This window comes from Jaculus jaculus, chromosome 1 (assembly GCF_020740685.1).
Source record: "Jaculus jaculus isolate mJacJac1 chromosome 1, mJacJac1.mat.Y.cur, whole genome shotgun sequence".
Lineage (NCBI taxonomy): Eukaryota > Metazoa > Chordata > Mammalia > Rodentia > Dipodidae > Jaculus > Jaculus jaculus.
Window position 1 is genome coordinate 21619342 of NC_059102.1, and position 13976 is coordinate 21633317.

General features: G+C 41.3%; 1 protein-coding gene across 4 annotated transcripts in view; it reads right to left on the reverse strand.

Moving 5' to 3' along the window:
* The window catches only part of Vti1a (vesicle transport through interaction with t-SNAREs 1A), a 388408-nt gene that overhangs the window by 136769 nt on the left and 237663 nt on the right, over nt 1–13976 (reverse strand). For 2 of the 4 annotated variants that reach the window (XM_045135289.1, XM_045135286.1), the window contains one exon: nt 13595–13667. In XM_045135289.1, coding sequence (XP_044991224.1) covers nt 13602–13667 — 66 coding nt within the window. In that variant the 3' untranslated portion in view covers nt 13595–13601. The remainder of the gene's footprint in view (nt 1–13594; nt 13668–13976) is intronic. The other 2 variants (XM_004659337.2, XM_045135282.1) reach the window with 1 other exon arrangement.

The window sequence follows — 13976 nt, forward strand, 5'->3', positions numbered from 1 at the left end:
GGGCTTAACTACTAAGCCATCTCTCCAGCCCAAACTTCTATTCTGTATAAGTTACCTAGTCTTCAGTATTTTACTATCTAAACAGAAAATGGACAGACAGCAACACAAGGATGTGATGGCTTATACTGATTGTCAACTAGACAGGACCTAGACTCACCTTTGAGGGATTATGTAGATTAGTTTAGCCTCCTGACTGTCTGTGAGGACCATTTTGATTAAGTTAATTAAGGTGGAATGACCCCCCCCCCTTAACTATGTATAGCTCCATTTTATGGGTTTTGGTACTGTGCTGTATAGAACGGAGAGCTGGCTAAGGAGTAGCGTTTGTCTCTACTTCCTCCTGGCTGACGTGATGTTAGCTTCCTGATGCTGCTGTGCTTCTCCTCCTAGGATGGACTTCCCCTCAAAATTGTAAGCTGAAAATAAGCCCTTTCCTTCCTTGAGTTGCTTCTGGTTAAGTATTTTGTCCCAGCCACAGGAAAGTAAATGACACATATAATAACGCTGAGATCAATTTACAGTGTTTTTATGAAGATTACCTTAGAAAATGTGAATGCAGGGCTGGAGAGATGGCTTAGTGGCTAAGGCACTTGCCTGTAAAGCCAAAGGGTCCAGGTTTGACTCCCAAGGACCCATGTAAGCCAGATGAGCAAGGGGGCACACACATCTGGACTTCATTTGCAGTGGCTAGAGGCCTTGGCATGCCCATTCTCTCTCTCTATCTCTCTGCCTATTTCTGCATCTCTCTCTCTCAAAATAATAAATAAAAATAAAATATTAAAAAATATGTGAACATGCCTTATAAAAAAAATCACCATTCTAGCTTGTAATCAGAAATGAAAAAGAAGGAGGGCTAGGAAAAGGGCAAAAGGACCTATGTGACATTTAAGCAGAAGAGGCAGGCTATCAGACAAAGAAGGGGGATTGGAGAGATGAGAAAAAGAGGAGAATTAACTAAAATAAATTGTATGTTAAAATGCCATGAAGGTAGACCTAAAACTTTGTATGTTAACTAAAAAATAAAATACCATAATAAAAGTCCTATACACATTTTATTGATTGTAAGAACTGTGTGTGTGTGTGTGTATACTGCAGTATGTGTAGAGGTCAGAGGATAACTTAGTGGTGTCTGTCCTTGCCTTCCCTTGTTTGACACAGGGGCTCTCTCTTCTTGTTGAACATTGTCAACGGTAGACTAACTGGTCTGTGAGCTTCTGCGAAGTTCTCCCGACTCTGTCTCCTACTGTCATGGAAGCATTGAGATTACAGGTGCCCAGCTTTTCCTGGGTTCCAGGGATCTGAACTCTGGTGGGCAGGTTTGCTCGACAAGCACTTTTAACCACTGAGCCATCTATCCAGCCCTAAGAACTTACTCTTAATTAAATAATCCGATTTCCCAAGGAGGCATCCTTGCTTCTTAAATTTGATGGTAAACTTTGCAGGTAAGTTCAAAATGAGTGTTTCTTTAATACCAGGACATTTCAAACCAGCTAGTGCATCAAAGCAATTCAATAGTATCTAGCTAGCACAATGGATACTATTCTATAGAAATGTCTCATTTCTCATACTTTTAGTAGTTGGTTGTAGACTATTTCAAAAACTTTATGTCGTAGAAAATTATCAAAATGTATACTCTGGACCTCCCCTCAGGAAAGTACGGTGGCTCAGACATTTGGTGAAGTCACCCCAGGAGAGGTGTTTCAGAACATGGGGCGATTCAATTGATGTACTGATTAAAGCTTTGAGAAGTGCAGAGGGTCTCTGGCTGAGGAACTTTCTCCTAGGTGAAGTATAATAGTACGGGAACTAGGATGCAGATCCCTCATCATTTCAAGCTATGTGAACTCTTTTAAAACTATAGTCACAGGCTGGAGAGATGGCTTAGTGGTTAAGTGCTTGCCTGTGAAGCTTAAGGACCCTGGTTTGAGGCTCGCTTCACCAGGACCCACGTTAGCCAGATGCACAAGGGGGTGCATATGTCTGGAGTTCGTTTGCGGGTGGAAGCCCAGGTGAGCCCATTCTCTGTCTCTGTTTCTGTCTCTGTCTCTCTCTCTCTCTCTCTGCCTCTTTCTCTCTGTGTCTGTTGATCTCAAATAAATAAATAAAAATTAAAAAAAAAACTATAGTCACATTTACCACTTTGGCATTTTCCCCCATTGATATTTTCATGTTTACTCTAAAGTTCCTCACAGAACTTTACAGAAAGTCATTCACAAATCCTTTAAAAAAGAATGCTAGGGTTGAGAGAAAGGATTATGCCTCCTTTCATGTCAGCTTCCATCTTGTCAGATGTTAGAGATAATTTAAAATGAAAAATAACAACCTCAGTGCCTGCAGTTAAAGAAATATTTTTATTTTACTTTTGGATATTAAATATTTTTCTTAACAATGTTGGTTTTTTTTCCACCTATAAAAGCAAAGAATTCTTTCATAATACCTAGATGACAAAGTCTCAAGATATCCACAGTTGTTTCTTATTATGGCTTCCCTGGAAAACATTTCTGGGAAAGCACAATTCCCAGCCACTTACTTTGTTTACAACAGACACAACTGCTTGTGTGGTATAAATAGGACTCTGTCCTTAAATACTGCGGAAAAATAAAATGCAACCATGAAAAGGAGCCATTTCCTGCCCTAAAGGTGGCTTTAAGAAAATCCTGAGCTACTTTTGGAACAGTAGCAAAGCAAAAATAATAATTATCAATCGCTGCATAATAAAAACTAATTTTACAGAAAAAGCCACATATTCCAGAGATGCCCACAGAACTGTCTGCATTAGGTTTCCTTACCCTTCAGGGTTATGAAACACCACTTTGTCCCATGCATCTGTGATGTATATCTGTACCTCCTCCTTATTCATACAGATAAGTCTGGCCTTGTCTCCCAAACTGCATTTTGTAAAGCAGATCCACAGTTGTCTGGCTTCTGATGTGAGCAGCAGCTAGCCCGACCACCTGCACCGTGCACGAGCTGTGACTGAGCTTGCTTTGTCCCGACTCATAACACAGCAAGCCTTTTGAAATGGATGTGTGAATGCTCTAATTTACAATGTGAGCGTTCAAACAAAAAAAATATGGTGGTGGTAGTAGTGGTGGTGGCAGCGGTGGTGGCAGGAGAAGAGGGGGCAGTTTGCGATGGCAGAAACCCTAAGCCTCCATTTATGAAGTTCAGCTATTGCTCACTGCCTCGGGCATGTAATGAAACAGAGGCGGAAGGCTTCCCTCAACTTACGCTGTAGCAGACAGTGGTGTACGGTGCGGGGCCTGGGACTGTAAAATGTTGTTTGGTGATGGCATGTGTTAATAAATAACCATTTACAAGGGGGCCAAGGGCTCCATTACTTGTTTATAAGGAAGGCCCAGGGTTCCTTATTCAAGTTAGCAGCTCAAGCCTGTGTTCAAAGAAGCCATTGATGGTGAAAGGAAAGTGTCCCCTTCCCACGCCCCAATGCTACAGAATGACATGTGTCCCCAAAAGGAAAGAGAAGGAAAATCACAAAAGAAAATTAATTCAAGAATTAGGTCAAACTGTGGCCCACAATCAAGAAAAATATAAGATGTCTTTCCATTGCAACGGAAATTTCTTATTGTAAAAGTACATATTTTATCTTTGCATGAACGTGTTTAGAGGTAGTCAAGGCACAAGAGATAAGAACTTGTTCAACTCTGTTTATATTTGCAGGAGCCTGCCTGGATAGGAACTTTACAGCTATTCTTACTCATTCTTGCAAAGACTCCACTGGCGAGGCCTAGGATGGAGTCACTTAGTCCTGCGCTAAACAAGATGAGGCCCCTCACCACAGGCAGCTTCCAGTCAGCGGGAAAGAGGCTTGCCCTCAGTGCCAGAGGGAAGTGGGCCTTCTCCTTGGGGCAGGGATGCTCTGCATGTCCACCTTCCAGCAGCCACTTCATGAATGGTTTGTCAGTGATCGAGCTCTGTGGCAAGGAGGCCATGCTTGGCTTCCGCGAAAGTTTTACAGGTAAAGTCCTCCAAGGGCCTGTGTTTTCAGCTTTGCTTTCAAGAGGCCCATTTCAGCCTGTGAGGGAATCTATAGAGTCTCTGATGAGAGTCCACACTGTGAGGGCTCTCACATGACTTCCTGGCTTCTCTTTATTTCTCTTTCAATTGCTTTTCTTTCTGGTCACTGTAGTGGGTTGTTGAAATCCTGTGGGAGCTGTATAACATCCTCTTGAGAGTGAGGTGGGAGATCAGGGAGCCTGGAAGAGCAGTCAGACGCAGTTGCTGATACCTCTAACTCACAAAGTAGACGACGTGCGTGTCACTGCAAGGGGTCAGAGAAGAAACGCACGGGAGGCTGTGGGACTGACGATCTGAAGAGGAAAGTGAGGTCAAAGCTCACCTGGACTATGGCAAAGGTCACATGGGTAGTTCTGCCTTCCTGGCAGTTCTCACACTCATTTATAGGACCTATACCTGTTCTCAGCTCAGTTCATCTTGCCAGCATACGGTCTTCTTTCTACATCATAGCAAAGGCGTACAGGAGTTTTACGTAACTGGAACTGATCACAGCCAATATGACTCCATGTTGTGACTTCTGGTGGAATTATTGGGAAGAAAATATTTGTTCTTTTCAGTAGTGTCCCTCAGAGGTTGACAAAACGTGGTTCTCACAAGGAGATTCCCTGTCAGAGAACAGAACTCACACATAAGAGATTTGAGAAAAGTGAGGACAAAAGGAAGGCCAAGTCTTGATGGCATCATTCGAACCTTTAGATTCCACAGTGTCTGAAGTCACTTCTACAGTTGGTCTGTTTGTTACACACGAGGCAGTGGGTTCTTTACTGGAGCAGAGCCAGTTTGATCTGTGTTTCTGTCTTTTGCATCCAAAAGATTGTAACTATTAGAGTTGCAAATGGAGAGCATTCCAGGTTGGAGTAGCGAGCAGCAGACCAACAAAGCAATGTTGTCCATGAGAAGTCATCAGCATTGGTAGTCTAGGTGGCTTTGGGGGTGAGAACTCATCAATATTAGTGGTCAGGCTGGCTTTAGGGATGAGAAATCACCAGCAGTAGTAGTCTAGGTGGCTTTGGGGATGAGGATTCAGTGTTAGTAGTCTAGGTGGCTTTGGGGATGAGAAATCATCAGCATTAGTAGGGATCTAGACTTCTTTCCAAGGCAGTAACCACCAGCAAGGCTAGCGGCTCATTGGAAAACCTTGTAGATGAGAATAAGGCACTCATATTAGCAGACATCAGGGAATTACAAGAGCTTCCCAAGCATAAAAGAAACTACTATTGTGCACTTTGGAAGACAAATTGTCCAGTCATATTTAGATGGACAAAAGAGAGGAAACAGGCACCGATACCATGTAGGAGGCTCTGCCTGAAACAGTTTAAGTGACAAGGAAATGCTCAGCCTTGAACGATGCTGTGCTCTGGGCAGAACTCGAATACTTGGGGCATTTACCCACAGCAGGAGGATGGTGGCTCCATTACAGAAACACAGTATCAGCAAAGGATGACAGTATTTTATTTTTATTATTCATTTGTATTTTTTTAATTTTTATATTTTATTTTATTTATTTGTTTAAGAGAGAGAGAGAGAGAGAGAGGGAGAGGGAGATAATGGGCACACCAGGGCCTCTAGCCACTGCAAAGGAACTCCAGATGAATGTGCCACCTTGTGCATCTGGCTAACATGGGTCCTGGGGAATTAATCCTGGGTCCTTTGGCTTTGCAGGCAAACACCTTAACTGCTAAGCCATCCCTCTAGCCCTCATTTGTAATTTTACAAAACTTTCTATGAAACTTGGAGGATGGAAAAAGGGTTAAAAATGTCCATTTAAAATATACTCATCTAAAGTAACTAACTATTAGTATTGTGATTCTAATCAATGCACCCAAGGTGTAAAAAAACATTGCAGATAACAACCACAATTTATTGAGGGCTTTGGAATTACCAGACACAGTTCTGTGAGCTGTGCATGTAGTGGCTCATTTAATGCTCCTAAGAATTTATTAGGTGGATACTGTTATCACCCCTGTTTAACAGATGAAGAAACTGAGGCACAGAGGAGATTCCTGGCTAAAAGTCAACAGCTATGCAGCAGAGCCACACAGCTCCACAGCCCAACTCCTACCCATGCCCATGCAGAACGTTACTCTGAGTGATTAACAAGACTGGGCCTGTTTCCTCCAGGAGCGATAAGGCCCCAAATGATATAGAGTTAGACACAAAACAAAACCCTCACCACGGCACTTGCCAAACGCTGGCAGTAAGAGGGAGTCAGACTCTCCTGTTGCACACTGCTGAGTTCACTGGTTTGTGAATGTTCAAAAATCAGCCAATCCCCAAATCTCCTTGGGGACACACTTGCTTGCTATAGCTCTTCTGGTAAGGTTTATTCAGGGTTTCCAGGACATGGCTGACCTCTGTGAGGATAGTGACACTCCCCAGAAGAAGGGTTCCAGCCAGTACGGAGGTATGCAGGCACTGGAGGTGCAGCATCCTGACATGAACTGCAGCCACTACATTTCTTCAAGTGGGAATGAAGATACCTGCTTATCTCTCATAAGGAAAGTGAAGTAAGTTAATGTTAATCCGAGTATGTGGGCTGATCCTGCCCTTCAAGAAGATCAGTAAGGCCATGAGAAGCAGGCATTGGATTATTAAAGGACACAGAGCAGGGTGGGTCTGGATTTCCCAGACCACTGAGACAGGATTGGAGAAAGTCAAGAGACTGAGGTGACTTCCTGGTATATAATATCCAATAATTTATTTTCCATTTATTATAACAATGTTTTCATTTAAGGACACGGCTTACTACTCAATATTTCACAGAAGAAATAGAACCATAGATCAGCAAATAGCAGCAAAAACTGGCATAATGAGAACTCTTCTCATGTCATCACTGGTGAGTGACACTGCTCTCACTTATAAGCTGGCTGTTGGGAACCCTGAGCAGTGTCCCCCAAGAATGAGCTGACCTCACGTCCACGTTCTGCTCCTTGCTCTGTGTGGGACTTGGGTAGTTTACTTCCCTTAGCACAGTCAAGCTTCTTTCCACAGGGAGAGAGTGTGACTTTCCCACAGGCTTGTCCAGGGTCAAGTCAGGTGACAAGTGCAAAGCAAGCAGTCAGACACCTGGGGAGGGCACATGCTCTGCAGCCCAGAGTTGTCCTTGAGAGACAGCTTTGGGAGCTACATTCAAGGGGATGGGGAGATGACTTAGCAGTGAAAGGCACTTGCTTGCAAGCCTGCCAACTACATAATTGTGCACGCATCTGTTAGTCCAACATACCTATGATAACGGGACATGGAACCACAGAAATCTGAAAGCTTGTTATCAGCTAGTCTGCTGCCCATGCAGTAGAAAAAAATAGCAAGGTAGCTGGAGAGATTGCTAAATAGCTAAAGGTACTTGCTTGCAAAGCCTGATGGCCAGGGTCTGATTCCCGAGAATCATGTAAAGCCAGATGCACAAAGTGGTGCGTGAGTCTTGAGTTTGTTTGCAGTGGCAGAGGGCCCTGGCATGCTCATTACTCACTCTCTCTCTCCCTCTTTCTCTGTTTCTTGCTCTCTCAAATAACTCAATAAAAGGAAAAAAAAAGAAAAGTAGTAAGGGAGAGCTGTCTTAAAAAGGAGGAAGATGGGGGTGAAGAGATGGCTTAGCAGTTAAGGGCTTGCCTGTGAAGCCTAAGGACCCTGGTTCAAGGCTTGACTCCCCAGGACCCACATTATCCAGATGCACAAGGGGGCACACATGTCTGGAGTTCGTTTGCAGTGGCTGGAGGCCCTGGCACGCCCATTCTCTCTCTCTCTCTGCCTCTTTCTCTCTGTCACTCTCAAATAAATAAATAAAAATAAACAAAAATATTTTTAAAACGGAGGAAGATTGAAGGGAAGGACAAACACCCAAGGTTGTCCCTCTGAATTTCATAAGTGTGGGCGCATGTGCACAGACCCACACATACACAAATGGCATTCTATTGACATCACTGCAAACTGCTAGGTGTTTCTGCTATTTGTTTGTTCTGATGTTTTGCTTTTCGGAGATGGGGGTCTCCCAATTTTGTCCAGGATGGTCTCAGCCATCCTCTATCCCAGCTTCCCTCTCAAGTAGCTGGCACTACAGGTGTGCACTACTGTGCCTGGATGGATGCACAAGAATGTTACTAAGCTTAATTTGGTAAAAGTTTCACCCATGTTGGCATGGAGAAGTCACAGGCTGAAGACAATAGTCAAGCGCTTGGCAATATATTTAGTCATGCAGAAGGCAACAACACTGATCTTTGTTTTTCTTTTTGTAGCATTTACCTAGCTCAGACTCTAAATCTCTTAAGTCTGAGAATATATAACAAATTTAACAATTTTATTCTGAAGGAATAGGCATGTGATTAGAAACTAAAAAGTAGCTTAAAGGTTGAGATACTGCAAAACTCATTTTCTAGGTCAGTGTCTATGTTTTCCACTAGTAAGTAAAACAGGCTAAAAAGGGGAGATAAAGAGAGAGAAAAAATGAAAAGTAAAGAAAAAGTGAAAATATAAATTCAAGCTTCTGCCAGAGAAGATGCCCTTTTCAGTGCATAAAAATTAAGAGTACATTTTCAAGGACATTTGCCTCACAAGTCTCAAAAACTGTAGAATTTCAGATGCTATAGTAATAACAAATAAAATGTAACAAAACATTTCCAGAGCAAAATGAGGTTAGGAGAAAGAGATTTTTTAAAATATATATAACTTTTTTTTTTATTTGAAGGAGAGAGAGAGAGAGAGAGAGAGAGCACAAAAATGGTCACACAAGGGCCTTTAGCCACTGCAAATGAACTCTAGATGCATGTGCCACCTTGTGCACATGGCTTACATGGGTACGGGAGAATTGAACCTGGGTCCTTAGGCTTCACAGGCAACTGCCTTAATCAGTAATCCATCTCTCTAGCCCTGAGAATAAAGTTTTAAAGAAGCTTAAACTTGGGTTGGGACATGCCCAATCATGAAAGGGACTTGCTGGAAAGGTCTGATGGCCTGGGTTCTATTCCCCAGCATCCATACACAGCCAGATGCATGAAGTGTTGCATGTGTTTGGAGTTTGTTTGCAGTTGCAAGAGGCTCTGGTACACTTATACACATATTCTCTTTCTTTCCCCCTCCTTCTTTCCTCTCTGTTTGCAAATAAATAAACTAATTTTTAAAAAGCTTAAACATGTGTGTAGTCATGGCCTATTTAGAGTAAGTCTGCTTATTTTGAAAATATATTTCTATAGCTACAGAACTCACACTGAAATTTCTGGTTCTCTTGTCCTTAGAATTGTTCTGATACTACCTTTAGGTTTTCCAGATGTTTTACCTGTCATTCTAACAAAGCAACAACATTAGGTTTAACTGTAAACAACATTAGGTTTAACTGTAAAATATGACAGCAATGTTAGGTCAAGTCAGACTTCACTGTAACAAAAGCACACTTACTTAGTGTGGAGGTAGTATACTACAAACCTTAGGAGAGATCAGCTGTGTCCCCTTTGTTTATACCACAGGCTAATAATAAAGGACATTTTGGCAAGTCCACACTCATACCCCAAGATAAATGGACTTTGCTTCTGAAGGGAATTTTCTGATTTTGTGTAAGTGGAAATAGTTGGGGCAAATACAAGTAGGGTGGGAAAGAAATAAAATTATAAAACATTGAGCTCATCATAGAGAATAGGAAGGTATCTTGAAATACTACACATGCTTTTTCTTTCTGTAAGTCTTTTCTCAGCATACACGACGCAGTGGACATATAAAATTGCAACATGTTCCAATTTGTGCCATTGGCGCTCTCAACTAATACTGTTATTACATTCTTTAAGAATTCAAGAACTTTTAGAAAAAAATGACCTTACTGATAAATTATGTTTTATTACTTACCTCTTCAGAGGTGAAGAAAATAGAATCATTTCTTTTCTTTATGAATAAAAGTTTATTTTCATTTATTGCCACCACTATATGATCTATAAGAATTCCCAGTCACGAGTATGCCCAACACACACACACACACACACACACACACACACACACACACACGCACATGCACACACACGCACGCACACACACACAGATCAATAAATAAAAACATATATATGTAAAGAAACATATAAGGCTCCAAGTGATACTCACTATACTGTAAGATAATCAATTATAATAATTAAATTTTGTAGGAGTCAATGAAAAATACAATTCTTGGCCCTAGTTACCACATGAATGGTTATTTGTTTCATGGCGATTTTCATTATCATCTGAATTCCACTTTATTTAAACTCTGTCTACAGAGTCAGGAAATGAACAGTTTGTCCCTAGGTAGCTCTCCATCTATGTCAAGAAAGAAGAAAAATTACTTTCCAGGAAATCAGCTATGGCTTCAATCTCATGTCAAGTTTTACTATTATAATTCTGAATGGACCAACTTTCTCCTTTGTTTTCTTTCTTTTGGTAATATAGTGTAGTAAAGTGAAAAATAACTTCTTTCAAATGAATCAGTCATTAATTATCTCATGTCTCAATATTTTTCTGTATAGTTTCTTTTAAAATATTTTTGTTATGATTCTATAAATAACCCATTTCCTTAAATTTTCCAAACTACACTGGCTTTGTATGCTAGTTAAGTCATATTTTCTACTGTCTATTTTTTTTCCGGCTCTTCTTTTAAGTGATCTGCATGGATCGATCAAAGGTGTAGAATCAGCACTTTCCTTGAGAATTACATAATTTTGCGAATTCTTAGAGCATATTTTTATGCACACATTCTCTCCACACTGAAGCATTCTGAAGGCAAAGATAGATGTCCTTATACTCTGGACATCTGTGTTGGGTATACAGACATTAATATATCCTGTGCTGTGAATAATCAGAAGAAAAGATGGGCACATAGAAGGAGGGAGAAGCCATGAGGTGTTAATAAAAGATCAAAAAGCATGAATGGGAGATAATTCTTTAGTGGTCACTGGATTTTACAAGCATTGCTGCTTACTGTGGATAGTCTTGTACATGGTCAAGTGGGCATCTGTAGACTGGCTGACAAAATATGGATTCACTTTTCCTTAATAGACTAGGAACAAACTGAGAAACGCAGCACAGATGAGGGATGATGCCTTGTATTTTCTGTTCAGTTTTACAAATGTAGGCACAAAATTAAAGCGGCCTGTAATCATTCTTTAAAATGATATATTGTCCAGTACTTATGCTCATTCACACAAAATTCACCATAAGAAAATTAATAGGGTTATACTGTGTGTAGGAAAATACACTTCACCAAGGGGACAATCACTTCTTTCAAACCTCTGTGAAGGTGACTGATGAGCCGGGGGTTCGGGGTTATGCTGTATCTGAAATCAGCAGCACCTGTTGCCCTGTGACATGGCTATACAGTTCTAGTGGGAACTGGGGCTAGAGAACAAGGCTGCTCAGTGCTGGCAGCACATGGCATGTGACCAGGAGAAATGCAACACAGAGCGCAGCTTCCGAGCATTAAGTAAACGAACGAGTACTGTGCACAAACCCTGCTTCCATTTCTTAAGAGCCGAAGTTTTAGGGAATCACCCCAAACAATGAAGTAACGTGGATGGTATAATGTTTGCTGCATTTCCCCAAGTCCAAAATGAACTGCAGAGCATGTGGGATAGTAATTATAAACAAAAACAAACATCCACCACTATGAATTTGGCTCCCAAAGACCAAGTTTTCTTATAGCACTGATCCAGAGGACCGGGAGCCCTTGGCAGATACCAACACCCTGCTGCGTTCAGCAAGAAACACCGTCTCACAGAAAACACCGCGGGATGTAAGAGCATCCTGGGCTCACGCAGAAAAAAGTGCTGTCCATCTGTGGCTTTTTAAAAATTTCTGTTTCTCTGCACACTTCCCAGAGGAAGATGAGTCAGGGATGGATCGCATTTGCCTACAAAGGGAAGTCCAAGTAGATTTCACTAGAATCATTTTCTTCTAGTGGCATCGGCAGGCACTGTGGGAGGGGGATGTCCCTCCAGAGAGCCCAAAGGTCGCAGAAGTTGTTTGTGCCTCACCCGCCCTAAATGACTGCAAATTTATTCAAACACAAGACGAGGGGATGCTCGTCTGTAGAGATCACTGTCTGCAGTGTCCAGCTCTGAGGACTGAGGGACATCAAGCAGAAACATGGACAGAAACACATTGGTTTAGGAAGTCATAAATCCTTATTTGAGTCTGCCAACCTGAAGGCCGTGAGGAGCCTGAATAAACTATTTTTCCTAAATGCTACATCTGATTAAGCCATAGCATTAAATGACAGCTGAACTTTAACATTAATATGATATTATTTAAATAACCACATGAGTTTTTTTTTACACTAAAAATGATGAATGATTTCTGGACAGCTCAATTGACATAAAGCAGGAGCACTCTTTAATGAGATCTGACAAAATGGAGACATATGCAGAATATTCGTTACAGCTCACATCACTGAGGCCCTCCTCCCAGGGAAGTAAGAGGTTTTTCTCCTCCGGTCTCTTTTGCCTTCTTTTTTTACTGTCTTTAGGCACTGAAGCATTCTTTTCAATTGCCAGTGCTCTTCTCTGGATTTGGGTTTTTTTCTTGGATCATCTGCTTACTGCTTTTATTCACAGAATCTGCTATGTTATGGCTGAGTTGGGATAGCATGTCTAGGAAAAGGAGGAACAGCATAGACACTTGGCTGGCAGTGTCCTGGGAATGCTGGGCAGATAGAGTGACCCCATCAGCCCTGAAGAGTTAGCAACTATACATTCACTTGGTTCTCAGGCATTCAATACCCAACACATCAAATGCAGTCTTAGCAAATTAAAGTCACATGATCAGGGAAGGCCTTAGTCATTTTGAGATACCTTTCTCTGTAGTATCAATGGGAAAGACTTGCTTCTTTAAAATACCAGTGAATCTACTAGAGGGGTCATCCTCAACATTCCTCACTCATTTTTCCAACCATGGTTAAAAACTGACATGATCATGGTACATGATATTTTTATTTGGTAGATTTTGAGTGTAAAATAATTCCCTGGGGAATATACTTATACTATTACCTACCCTTATTCATTTATCAGTTTATATACTCCTGAACATCTCCCATCAATCACAGCTTAGTCACAAATATAACTATAAAGATTTGTTTGTGGGCAGAGATGAACTCAGCCTATTCTGGTAATAATGGTGTCTTATAAATCACCCTTAGGTATATGAACTAAGTGAAAAATGTTTCTGCAAGTAGCCTGCCTTTCAGTCACAAGGCAGCTGCAAGCAAAGTGTGCTCTGGATGACGGCAGGCCTGCACTCCCTCTATCAAAATAGAACGTCAAGTCAGTCTGCTTCTGCCATGGGCCTTCCTGAGGCTATGAAAAAATACTTCTTGTCTAGCCCTATTTTTTCTTTCTATAGCTTGAGGTAATCCCCCTAGCTCAAGCCTTGCCTCTAATCTGAGTTACTTACTGTGTCTCTACCTAAAAAGGGTTAAAATTGGGGCTCTGTTATTTCAAAAAGGTGTCCCACAGTGTGTGAAGAGCAGAAGCTCCCAGGCATGTAGAACATTCCATTGCAGCTGGATGGAAACAACAGTTAAAAAGAAAGCAAGAAACATAAGATCACTCCATACCTTGCTCTTACCTTCGCAACATCCCAGTCAGAATTCGTGAACTCTTCCCCAGGTTGGCATCAGTTTCCCGAAGCTATGAGGAGAAAAGCAGGGTCAGATAAAAAGAAAACAAAACTAAACTTCATACATTTACATACTCTATAGTAAAAGGCAATTTTATCTCACAACAGAAAAGCCAAACAATTAAAATGCTTACATATACAAATGCTTTCCTGAAGATCTCTGAAAATTCTTCCACGAAAAAAATGAAACCAGGAGCTTTAAACTGGATACTTTAACTGGATATAAAAGCAAATGTTTCACCGACTGACAGAGTGTAACATTTGTCTGGTAATTAATAGTGATGTATGAATGTGTAAAGTCTTAAAAATATAAATGGAGG